We start from the raw sequence: 12,156 nt of genomic DNA, 5'->3' as shown, positions 1-12,156 counted from the left end.
TTTCACTGCGGAGAGTTGAATCTAGTTTATTGGAAAGGGGTCGAAACATAAATATATGAATTGCATGCATTTGTTTCATGGTAATTTATTTTAAAAGAATACATTTAATTCTCTGCATATGTGTATTGCCAACAAAGAAAAGAACACTGCATCATCCATCTTAATTCCACTCAAGTAACATATGTAGTAACATCTGGGGCATCCTTGCACGACTGGGCTGTTGCTAAGGCCCCGAGGAAGACTTCCGACGAAGAAAACAGTGTGCAATTGTGGAAGATTAGACTGCTCTGAATATTGCTACAAAATTGGGAACAGCAAAATGAAATGAAAAAAATGTGTACATATGTTGCCACGTAAGCAGGTCCAATACAAGTAATCTGATTGACAATTTAGTCGATATGTGTGCAACAGATCTGTGGCTACAGTCTAATCCATAGGGTCAAGGCAGTCTCGAACATTAATAGTCGCAGAATTTCTTTGCAAACATGACGGTTAGTGTTGGTCCTGCAGCTCCCTCTGTGGGTGACATGTAAGTACTACATTTGCATGGGCAAATATAAATATTTAATAAACTAATAAAGAAGAGCATATTTATAACTCATTGCACCGGACTATTTATTTCCTGAAATACATTAAAAAAAACACATTTAACACATCATTAAAGGTACAAAAATACTTGTAAACCTCATTACTGTATATATACATAGAGACTATGTAACAGCACAAATAATTGTAGGTGTTACTGCATATCATCTTACAAAACTATTAAGAACGGGTAAACACATTGAACATAAAAACCGACGAGGCTACATCTGTAAACATTTATCCTCCTCACACTGACTGTGCTGTTGAGAGGTAGCAGTGAGGAGAACAACTGGACAAACTTGCATAGTTCAAATAGGATCGAGAAGAGGATGACATTAAAGTCTGGTCCACACATTATGACATTTCTACACCAAATTTACTCACACATCCTGACCAAACACACACACAATTACAGAAACACAACAAGAATTACACAACATCTAATGGTCTTTCTGCAAAACTGCAAATCGCTTAAGGACTCTGGGGAACTGGCTGGTCTGGACGTGTCTGAATATTAACATCCCGCGATGATGATCTTATAGGAACAGTTCTTTATTGATCCACATCAGACTGCGCGTCTCGTTGGGCTTGCACTCATACTCAATGCTGTTAAAGCTGTTGCCCCACTGGCAGTGGTCCCGCTTGTGGTAGTTGTAGAACTTCACCTGCCACACCGTCTCGAACTGTCCGGCTTCAGTGAACTGAAACGATGAGTCCTTGCATTCAGCCTCCCGTGATGCATATGTTTAATATACAGTACAGGCCAAAAGTTTGGACACACCTTCTCATTCAATGTGTCTTCTTTATTTTCATGACCATTTACATTGGTAGATTCTCACTGAAGGCATCAAAACTATGAATGAACACATGTGGAGTTATGTACTTAACAAAAAGTGGAGACCTGGACTCCACAGTCACCGGACCTGAACCCAGTCGAGATGGTTTGGGGTGAGCTGGACCGCAGAGTGAAGGCAAAGGGGCCAACAAGTGCTAAACACCTCTGGGAACTCCTTCAAGACTGTTGGAAAAGCATTTCAGGTGACGACCTCTTGAAGTTCATTGAGAGAATGCCAAGAGTGTACAAAGCAGTAATCAGAGCAAAGGGTGGATATTTTGAAGAAACTAGAATATAAAACATGTTTTCAGTTATTTCACCTTTTTTGTTAAGTACATAACTCCACATGTGTTCATTCATAGTTTTGATGCCTTCAGTGAGGATCTACCAACGTAAATAGACATGAAAATAAAGAAAACACATTGAATGAGAAGGTGTGTCCACACTTTTGGCCTGTACTGTATGTGCAGTGTGTGGGATCATCCCTACCTGGATGCTGATCTGGACAGGCTGCCTCTCCCCGCTCTTGGTGTGCGCCACCCCCTCCGTGTCGTACAGGCCGGTGTACACCGCGGACTGGGGGTCCTTGCACTGCTGCTCCAGGGGGAAGGACACCCCTCCCACGCTCATGGTCCTGGACGGCGGGGAAGAGAAGTCGGGGCTTTTAATCGGCGGCGAGCGCAACCGCAACCCCGCTCGCTCGAAAATGGTGGATTCCTAATCGCGTGTGGGGGATTTGAGGACAATAATCTCCGTGCTCTTCGTCTGTCCTCACACCCAGCCGGACCCCGGTTTAATAACAACTTTAAAACACATTTATGTGTGTAAAAATTGCACAACGTTTCCCAAAAGATGTGGTGGTGACAGATATATATATATAATATTCTATTTTTTTCCCGTTTTAAACGCAGAACGGCCATCCAGAACTGTACCCACGATCGTGGCGAGTGCTTATAAATATTAATTGCATCGTGAATCACGCTTCATGAGCGTCGGTACTCACGTCGCCTGCACCGCCCCCGGTTTCACGACCACCTCGACCCTGTACTTGGTCCCCGTCAGCAGTTTGATCGTCCTGCTTTGCCCGAACCTCGTCCCGTCCGTCTTGAAGAAGACGGGTCCGTCGTTGGGCTGCGTTTTGAGCGACACGCCGATTTTGATCAGCTGCGGCACGTCGGCCATGTCCGCCGGTCAGGTGTGGGGGGTCAGGGATGTGCGCACACACCGTGCGGGGCCGAGGAATGAAATAAAATCGAACAAAACGCACACACGGCCGCAAAACGCATCTCCGGGGAATACGCGCTTCCTGCGCGTAATCCGCCACTATAATCCCCAAATACGAGGGTACCAATCCAACGGATTAAAGGCAAAAAAGCACGTTTCCTGCTGTCATGGAAATATTGCCCCTGATTGGTTTCTAAAATGTAAAATTAAATTAATTTAAAATGATAGAGGGAATCGCAAGGGGCTGTTTTTTTTAACACCCAATCCGGAGGTTAACGCACACGCAGTGGTTTTACGTACTACAACGAAGACCGGCAAATCGTGCAAGGTGTGGCAAAATGCACATATGCCCATGTGCATTTTTATATTTCTATCTGCTAAAGAAATTTAACCGGGCACGTCTGACTTGGGTGCACACAAGTGAAAAGGGCTGCACACAACGGGCAAGCCAGTGCACCGCTTCGGCAACCTGCTTGGCGATGCAGTTCGCACAAAGGTCCCTTGTTTTTTACCTGATGGGAATCTGCGCTCCTTTCGCCCCCTTGTCGTGTTCGGCACCGGGCGGTAGGGGGCGCGCAAGTCCGCGGGGGGAAAAAGGCGATTTATATCGCATTGACCACCAAGCACCGCGCTGATGAAGTCGTGCTCACTTATGCGTGTGTGGATTTCGCCACTGAAGCGTCGTCGTTAGTCATTGTCACCCCCCCATCTTCCTGTGTGACTTAAAATGACGTCAAACAAACGAAACAAAACGTTTAATGATGGGTTTAAATGTGTTTTTTACTCCAGCTTCTTGCCAACAATACAGCAAATTCTGGCGAGATTATTTTGTCCATTCATCTCGCATGAAGATGAAATGACTTGTGTATGATCAACATGTCTAATAAGAAGCGCGTGGTGTTATATAATTAGAGAATTGGGAGAATGCTCAGAATAAGATAAACCTCAATGCAAAAGCAAGCCTTAAACGGAAGAAGAAGAGGAAGCTGTTTGACCATGTCCCCATGTGACTCAACTCAACTTTAGTGCGCTTCCCTTTTATCGAAGCCTATGCGACATATCTGAGAGAACCAAGAGTTCTGCGTTCGACCTGAAGCAAGAACCACGCGCTTTCCTACACTCAGAGACAAAAAGCCATCTGCCCGCATGGAGCCTGAGAGGATCAGAGAGGGCTACCTGGTTAAGAAGGTATGGTTGATGATCACCATGGGCAGATTGGTGTTTTTTTTATAGACAGAGCACCCATGTAAAGCTGTATTTCATGTTTATTACATGTTTTCTCTCCGTCCAGTGAATATTATTGTACAGCTCTTAGTTAATAGCAAAAGGACAGATTTTTGCACCTCGGTTTTTACTACATACGTATCTATTTTTCACCGGTTAATTTTACTGTGTTTCATTGTATGCTTAAATTCACTTTTGTAAAATGAGAAATTGTTCCCATAAGAATTTGCCATTAGAGAATAATCTTTCACATTAGAGAAAATACTTGTGGAAAAAGTTTAGCTGTTCTAAAAGACCGCTAGCTTCCCCCTCTCTGCGGTGTGAATAATTTGGCTTACTTACCAAGGGACATGACAACGTCTTAGTCATCTACAGTTTTACATCCATGTTATAGTTATTATTTCAAATGAATTTCTCCACACGCTTGTATATAGGGATATACCTAGACACAGTCATAACCTTGCAAGTCCAATACAAATACTGGCTGTTGTAATTTTGTGTACCCACATTGAAAGGATGTGAACTGTATTGCATAAGATAGAATGGAGAATGTCTTCAAATGGAAATTGAAATAGCAGTTTCAGGATCCTCTGAACTAAATGTAAAGTACATTTTCATATCCACAGTCCCTTTTTGAAAGCAGTTATTGAAAGCATCTTCTGATATTGCAGTATTTGCATTGATGACCCGACCATCTGTCTCATGGAATAATGTTAACTTTTCAAGGGCACAGTGTTGAACTCATGGAAGGTGGTGTGGGTGGTCCTATCTGACGATGCCATTGAATACTACAAAAAGAAAACAGACAGCTCGCCCAAGGGGATGATCCCGTTAAATGGAGCCAAGCTGATCACCCCCTGTCAGGATTTCAGCAAAAGAACGGTAACGCTAAAGCTGAAATCTGCAATTTGAACTGTGTGATACTCTCTAGTGATACAAAACTCTGCAATATATAATATCCGCTGTAAGCAAGCTTAACACCCGTCATCCTGCCCAGCTGGTGTTCAAGGTTTCCACATCCAAGAACCAGGACCACTTCTTCCAGGCCACGCACATGGAGGAACGGGAGTATTGGATCAAGGACATCAAAAGAGCTATCAGCTGCTTACAGGGGGGCAAGAAGTTTGCAAGGAAATCGACACGAAGGTCTATTAGACTCCCTGACTCAGTCAACCTAAGGTATGGACATGCTGGCCATTTGTATTGTTGTAGTGAAGACATTTAAAAAGTGGGGAACACGCTGAATGGCTCCCCAGTGGTGGGCAATACTAACCATTTGTTTTCTTTTACTGTTAAGTGAACTTTATGTTTTAATGAGAGACCAAGACACTGGAATAAAAGAACTGAAGCTGGAGAAAGAGAAGAAAATCTTTAATCACTGCTTTTCAGGTATATGTATATGACAAACAAAAGAGACTATAAATGCAACACCATATCGCACTCGTGACTCGTGTAAAACCAGGTCTCATCTCACTTTGTCTCATTGCATCTTCCCTCCCCAGGCAGTACCGTGATAGACTGGCTTATCTCCATGGAGAAAGTGAGGAACAGAGCAGAGGGACTCATGCTGGCTACAGGTATGATGAATGAGGGTTTCCTCCAACCAGCCGGTGAGCTGTCCAAACAGGGCTCTGAGTCGGGCGCCGAGTCCGTCCTGCTGGACCAGCCTAATGCTGTCTACTACTTTGTAAGTGTTGCTAACTTGTCATTGTTAACTGTTAACAGCCAATCCTGTTGGGTTTTATGAAATATTTCCATGCATGCAGGCCGACAGTGGCTTTTTCTGCGAGGGCTACTCCAGTGATGAAGATACCATTATGAAGGAAGAATTCCGTGGGGCAATAATTAAACAGGGGTGTTTACTGAAACAGGTAGATCCCGGGATCCATGTTGTCTTTTTCAACACCTCACTGACATCTTTTGAATTGAAGGTAATGTTTTAACGGGATGTAGATCTTTTGGCCAGCACCCATTGTGGGGTTTGTGATGTTTCACACGTGGGTGAGCCTGGCCTGGAAACGTACATAGGTGGGTGTTGATGCAGTGGTTCCATGGTGTAATGGTTAGCACTCTGGACTCTGAATCCAGCGATCCGAGTTCAAATCTCGGTGGGACCTAATTTTAGGGTGGTAGTAGCCTAGTGGGTAACACACTCGCCTATGAACCAGAAGACCCAGGTTCAAATCCCGCTTACTACCATTGTGTCCCTGAGCAAGACACTTAACCCTAAGTTGCTCCAGGGGGGGACTGTCCCTGTAACTACTGATTGTAAGTCGCTCTGGATAAGGGCATCTGATAAATGCTGTAAATGTACATAGCAGAGCAAATAGTAAACCAATGTGTTTTTAACAGGGTCACAGGAGGAAAAACTGGAAGGTCCGAAAGTTTATTCTGAGGGATGACCCAGCATACATTCACTACTACGACCCCTGTAAGGTAAGCACAATGCAGGCTTTTGCTTTCTAAATGATTGATGAGACATTATTATTATTCATGGCTCAAGCTGAAAGTTTGAAGGCCAAAATGGGTGTTGCTGCAGGAAAACAAAAAGCCCCAAACCTGAGTAGCCTGCAAGCAGGGTTAAAAATAGCAGAAGACTAAGTGTCATCAGTCTGACAACAGACAACACCCCAAGTACTCTGAATAACTGTTAAGCTGATAAGAAACAATTGCAGGGGCGGAAGCAGTGGCTTGTGGTTCTACTGATGCAGGGCACCAGAGAGGGGGGCATGGCTGATTACTATAACTGAAAGTGTATTTTTATTTTCGATTCAGGAAACAGAGCACTGGGCGAGCAAAATACGGAATCTTTTATCCTAGCCGTAGGTTCCTATACTGTACTTAAATATTTTTTATGGAATTAAGCGAGAACCATCTTTACATTCATACGTGTTGAGGTGCAATGTGACTAATTTTATTTACTTTGTTATTAAAGATTATACAAGAAAGGGCATTGTTGGAAATGTATTATACTTTCACATATTTCCTAATTTTGCACAGTATGTAGGCTAATGGATGAAGTTGTGCTTAGAGACCATCTTCATACATAGAAAATCACATTTATAACATTTATCAAACATGCTTATCCAGAGCAACGTGCAGTCAGTAGTTACAGGGACAGTCCCCCTGGAGCAACTCAGGGTTAAGAGTCTTGCTCAGGGACACAATAAGTGGGGGCGTCATCTGATACATAGGTGAGTGTGTTACAATCTGTCTGAAATATAGCCCATTTTTAAAAAAGTCATCTTTTGTCATAGGGTGAGGAGGATCCACTGGGTTCCATTCACCTGCGTGGCTCGGTTGTGACTGCAGTGGAGTACGTCCCGGATGGTGCGTTCAGGTCATTCGGCTCTTATCTGTGTTTAACCTTTTCAAAAACCTCTCACGTTTCTATTTCTGCTTTTCACCCCTTAGCAAAGAAATATGATGTGAATGGAAATCTTTTTGAAATCATCACCTCAGATGAAATACACTATTACCTGCAAGCTGCCACGGCGGAAGAGCGCAAAGACTGGATTCATGCCATACAAACAGTGGCAAAAACAGGGAAATAATGACAATATTGTCAGCCAACATTCCAACATTATACATAAAGACTCGCCCCTCTTGAAATGCACGATGAATAAGCAAAATTAATTAGGATTAACCACATTACAGGTCAAAACACATTACAGTCATCTAACTGGTTTCCTATTGTAGTTATATCTTATATTCAACTCTGACACTTGATATGACGAACAGTTTGAACCCACTTTTCTCCCCTTTGTGAATTACATATCACTTCCTGTGTCAGGTCCCACGCCATGTTGTGGTCTGTACATTGTACCAGCTACATAATCTTTAAATCCAATAAGGAAAGTAAATACAAGTAAAACTAAAAACTATATATTTGCCTGTTTACTGTATTTGTGTCCTTGGAAAACTGTGTTATTTGGTGTGGTGTTATGCAGTTTGTACACAGAATATGAATAGCTCTTAACCATAGCTAAACACTATCTGCTGCAAACGCTCTGACATCACAACCAGAGGTGTGAAACATTTCACCCCTCTCTCTAAAAGCTGTCCTCCGTTTTGTCTTCCACATGCCCAACACATGGGGGCACTAACTAGTAAAATATGTCAGCCTGCTATTTAGAAACCTGTTGTATTCATGGGACAATGCCATGCGGTTTGTAGCTACAACCAAATTATGTTTAATGAAATTCAGGATGCTGTGTAAAGCAGTAAATGTGTTATTAACCATTCAACAAAACGATGCTGATGCTGAAATCACACCCCTCTCTACGAAATGTGGATGCCTCTTCTAGCAACTTTATTGGACTGAATATCCACTGTGGGATGTTCAGTCCTTGTGAAGGACTCTACACACCCATCACATGCATTCTTCATGTTCCTAAAATCCAGAAAAAGGTACCTCACTGCCAGACTATGCAATAGCTTCTTTCCACTCAGGGACTTTCCTCTTTGGACTGACACACATACACACACTACCTCTGCTATAGAATAATATTAACTATTATTGCACGGTTTCATTTTGCACATCAGTATTTGCACTATTAATACTTTTATTTATTATTCATTTCACTTGTTTAGCGCTGTCTGTCTCATTCTTGTGTATGTGTTTTTGTTAAATGTTACTCTTGCACTGCCAGTGTCCCCTTTTTATGTAGCCCGGTTTGTCTGTGTCGCACACATGCACATAATGTTTTTATTTTAAGGCATCATTTTTAAATTACAAGTGATGGTACAATCATTTGACAACAGTATAACAGTATTAACAGATAACAGTATTAACATATCATTAACAATATTAACCTTTAATCAACAAACATGTGCTCTTTGTGTTTGCATTTAACTTTGCTTAATTGTTTTAATGTTACATGTAGCACCAGGTTCCAGAGAAACATAATATAACGCCTATAAAGCTGAAATGACAATAAAGACAATAAAGGACAATGATCACTGCAAATTCTCAGATTTGCATTAGCGTTCTTGTCGTCCAGGGAAAATTCACTTACAGGACAATGACAGAGTTAGCTAGCAAACTGCATAATGTAACAGCAGGTGTAATAACCTGTAATGGTGCAGGAGAACCACATGAACCATATCTATGATTTATACCTGTCTGACAAAAATTGTAAAAGTCTTGGAAAAGCATTTATTGCAATAACTCAGTACTACTGAGATCACAATTAGATTAACATTAATTGCCTAATATGTGTTTGGTGTAAAATTCCTTAACATGCTTGTCAGGGGTGGATACAGGAAAAAAGTGCACAATTGTGTCAAAAACATTGACACATATCACAGGACACAATACAGAAACAATGACTGGGCAGGTACAGGGCGGAAACAGTATACATATATATTTAAGGTAAACACAATTGGGTAATCAGGTAGACATGCTCTGAACAGGACCAGAGTCTTGACCTTGACAATGTTTTAAAATCCTCATGAACATACACACAACTCTGCAAACCGAATGAGGCCTTGTCTATCCATATGGTTATATTGGTAGTGTGTAGGTCATTGGAAATTTGAGGTAAACAGAATATTTAAAACAAAAATAAATGTTCATAATGGTTCCAATTACTTCAGTAAGAAAATCGCTTTGAGAGATTTTGGTCTATATGAGTGAATAGTAATAGTATTTTCCATACTCTGCCCTTAAATAATTATAAATCCCCTTTGTTCCTACAGCATTTGTACAGATCATTCATTACTGGTGCTCTCAATAAGTCATATTTCTAATGAGTGTGAAGTGAAGCAATTACGATCGGCGACAGAGATAAGGCCAGTGTTTGATAGAAAACACTAATGATGCTCAGTCACTGCGGAGAAAGTTAGGTGATTGTCAGTCTCTTTCCGTTCTTGATTTCATGCTACTCTTCAAGGAGCCAAGTGCTTCCAAGTTTAAAGAGAGGTCTGTTGATGTTCAAAATCCCAGGCACCGCTTAGTAATTAGGGTGGTAGTACATTTACATTTAAGGCATTTGGCAGATGCCCTTATCCAGAGCGACTTACAACGTGCTTTCAAGTTACCATTGATGAAGTGATCAGTTCCGGTTCATTAGGACCCCAACTTTTATTCACTCTGTTGTAGATTCTGTACACAAGTTCGACAATAAGAAAGTTAATCTAAATATTCTTTAAAGAGGAAGGTCTTGAGCTACCGTTTGAAAATACTCAGTGACTGAGCTGTTCTGACCTCAAGGGGAAGTTCATTCCACCACCAAAGAGTCTAGATGAATGTCTTCCTTTTACCTTTAGCGATGGAGGGACCAGGCGGGCAGTACTGGAGGCTCGGAGTATACGAGGTGCAGTGCGAGGTGTAATAAGGGCTGTGAGGTAGGATGGTGCTACTCCATGTTTGGCTTTGTAGGCCAGCATCAGTATTTTGAACCTGATGCATGCAGCTACTGGGAGCCAGTGGAGGGAACGTAGCAGAGGGGTGGTGTGGGAGAATTTGGGAAGGTTGAAGATCAATAGTAGCCTAGTGGGTAACACACTCGCCTATGAACCAGAAGACCCGGGTTCAAATCTCACTTACTACCATTGTGTCCCTGAGCAAGGCACTTAATCCTGTCCCTGAAACTACTGATTGCAAGTCGATCTGGATAAGGGCGTCTGATAAACGCTGTAAATGTAAATGTCGTTGGATGAATATTTCATTGGCACCAAGCATCATTGCATCAAGCATGTGCACATGCACACCATTTCATTCGCCACCACCTGCAGGTCAGCTGAGTGCTCTCCTCAGCTCTAAAAATTTTTTTCTACAGTTGAATCTTGCAGACTTGCATGATTACCAGTTGGCACTTAATTCAAATGTTATTCATGATTCAAGAATTCAACTCATACTGTAGCACATTCTACAACAAAGGATTGCAACAAAGGAACGGTTGCTTATTGAGTGACCAAAATATTCTCATAGCATGACAAACACTACAAATGAAGCACAATGATTTAACACGTACCTAATTACCTAATCACTGTCAGTCATGGCCATTTTTTCAAAGTTTACTTACAAATTCAAAATTGTAAAAATTGCAGTAACCATTAGAAAATGTAGATCACAAGCATAGTTTGAACAACTTCAAATTATCTGATATGTTGAAATTTTCTGAACAGTTGCAGGAAGCCGTGCTGTTCCAACATTCATTAGCAATGTTTCTTCAGTGCCTAGTTCCTTTAAATGTGTTCCTTTCCGCTCTCATTATTGTGGCTGAACTGAAACCCATTTTGTTTTCCATGGCCTTTAAATAATTCACCCAGCTTGTTTCCGTAAACCTGTTCTATGTCTGAGAAATGCCTCATCAGCGTGATTTGTCCTGGAACTGTAAAGTAACATAGATACCGTGATCTTCTGAGGTTTCACATGAATGTTCTCTTCTGGGCTTCCGAACATGTACCCTTCTCTGTGGGTACAAACAGCTTTGTGGTTAATTTGAAACTGAAGGCAGAATCTGCAAAAGCAAATTCAGATCATTGATAACACTTGGCCATTTCACCACTTGACCCCACCACCCACACCACCCTTAAAATGTATGTAAATTCTTAAATGCATGCTACTTGGTGGTAAATCTGAAGTATTTCCCAGAAGAGCTGAACGGCAAATGTTCCTAATGCTAATATAAAAACTGGGATACAGTAATCTATTTCACATCCCCATAGGGAAAGAATTTGGGATTAACTTTTTTTGGGTGATTGTTACTATAATCAGCACCACAAAGTTTTATATTTAAGTGAGAAGGTCTACAAGATCTGAGTTAAATATCTATTTTATTTTCTCCAGTACTGTGGAGCTACAGTGGGTACGGATAATATTCAGCCCCTTCCCCTTAAATTTTCCACTCTTTGTTATATTGCAGCCAAGTTATTTTTTCCCTCATTAATGTACACACAGCACCTCATGTTGACAGAAAAACACAGAATAGACACTTGTGCAGATTTATCAACAAAGAAAAACGGAAATATCACATGGTCCTAAGTATTTAGACCCTTTGAAAATAAAGGTGAAGTGACTGTGAGACACTGCAGCACAGCACATGGAGCACACAATGAAATGTGTCATCTGCCTTTAACCATCACCCTTGGTGAGCAGTGGGCAGCCATGACAGGCGCCCGGGGAACAGTGTGTGGTTACGGTGCTTTGCTGAGTGGCACCTCAGTGGAACCTTGGTGGATCAGGATTTGAACCGGCAACCTTCTAATTACGGGGCCGCTTCCTTAACTGCTAGGCCACCACTGCCTTGCTCAGTATTTAGTAGAAGCACCCTTTTGATCTA

The 12,156-nt window shown here is 41.8% G+C and overlaps 2 protein-coding genes and 1 non-coding gene across 3 annotated transcripts; 2 read left to right on the top strand and 1 right to left on the bottom strand.

The window, feature by feature from the left end:
* Nucleotides 1-601: 601 nt before the first annotated feature.
* Nucleotides 602-2,813, bottom strand: cnrip1b (cannabinoid receptor interacting protein 1b). Its single transcript, XM_028989800.1, has 3 exons — nt 2,424-2,813; nt 1,910-2,054; nt 602-1,286 (listed from the first exon to the last, which is right to left on the bottom strand). Exons 1-3 carry the CDS (start codon nt 2,600-2,602, stop codon nt 1,122-1,124), a joined length of 489 nt encoding a protein of 162 aa, XP_028845633.1. The 5' UTR covers nt 2,603-2,813; the 3' UTR covers nt 602-1,121.
* Nucleotides 2,814-3,670: 857 nt separating this feature from the next.
* Nucleotides 3,671-7,752, top strand: plek (pleckstrin). The gene is made up of 9 exons (XM_028989648.1): nt 3,671-3,832; nt 4,595-4,750; nt 4,866-5,047; nt 5,166-5,257; nt 5,371-5,555; nt 5,635-5,739; nt 6,221-6,304; nt 7,126-7,198; nt 7,283-7,752. Exons 1-9 carry the CDS (start codon nt 3,791-3,793, stop codon nt 7,420-7,422), a joined length of 1,059 nt encoding a protein of 352 aa, XP_028845481.1. The 5' UTR covers nt 3,671-3,790; the 3' UTR covers nt 7,423-7,752.
* On the top strand, nt 5,914-5,985 carry trnaq-cug (transfer RNA glutamine (anticodon CUG)). The gene has a single exon. It is a non-coding gene; the product is annotated as a tRNA-Gln (tRNA).
* Nucleotides 7,753-12,156: the final 4,404 nt, after the last annotated feature.

This window comes from Denticeps clupeoides, chromosome 8 (genome assembly GCF_900700375.1).
Source record: "Denticeps clupeoides chromosome 8, fDenClu1.1, whole genome shotgun sequence".
Lineage (NCBI taxonomy): Eukaryota > Metazoa > Chordata > Actinopteri > Clupeiformes > Denticipitidae > Denticeps > Denticeps clupeoides.
Note: the sequence above shows the minus strand (reverse complement) of the source record. Positions and strands in the feature narration are given on the sequence as shown.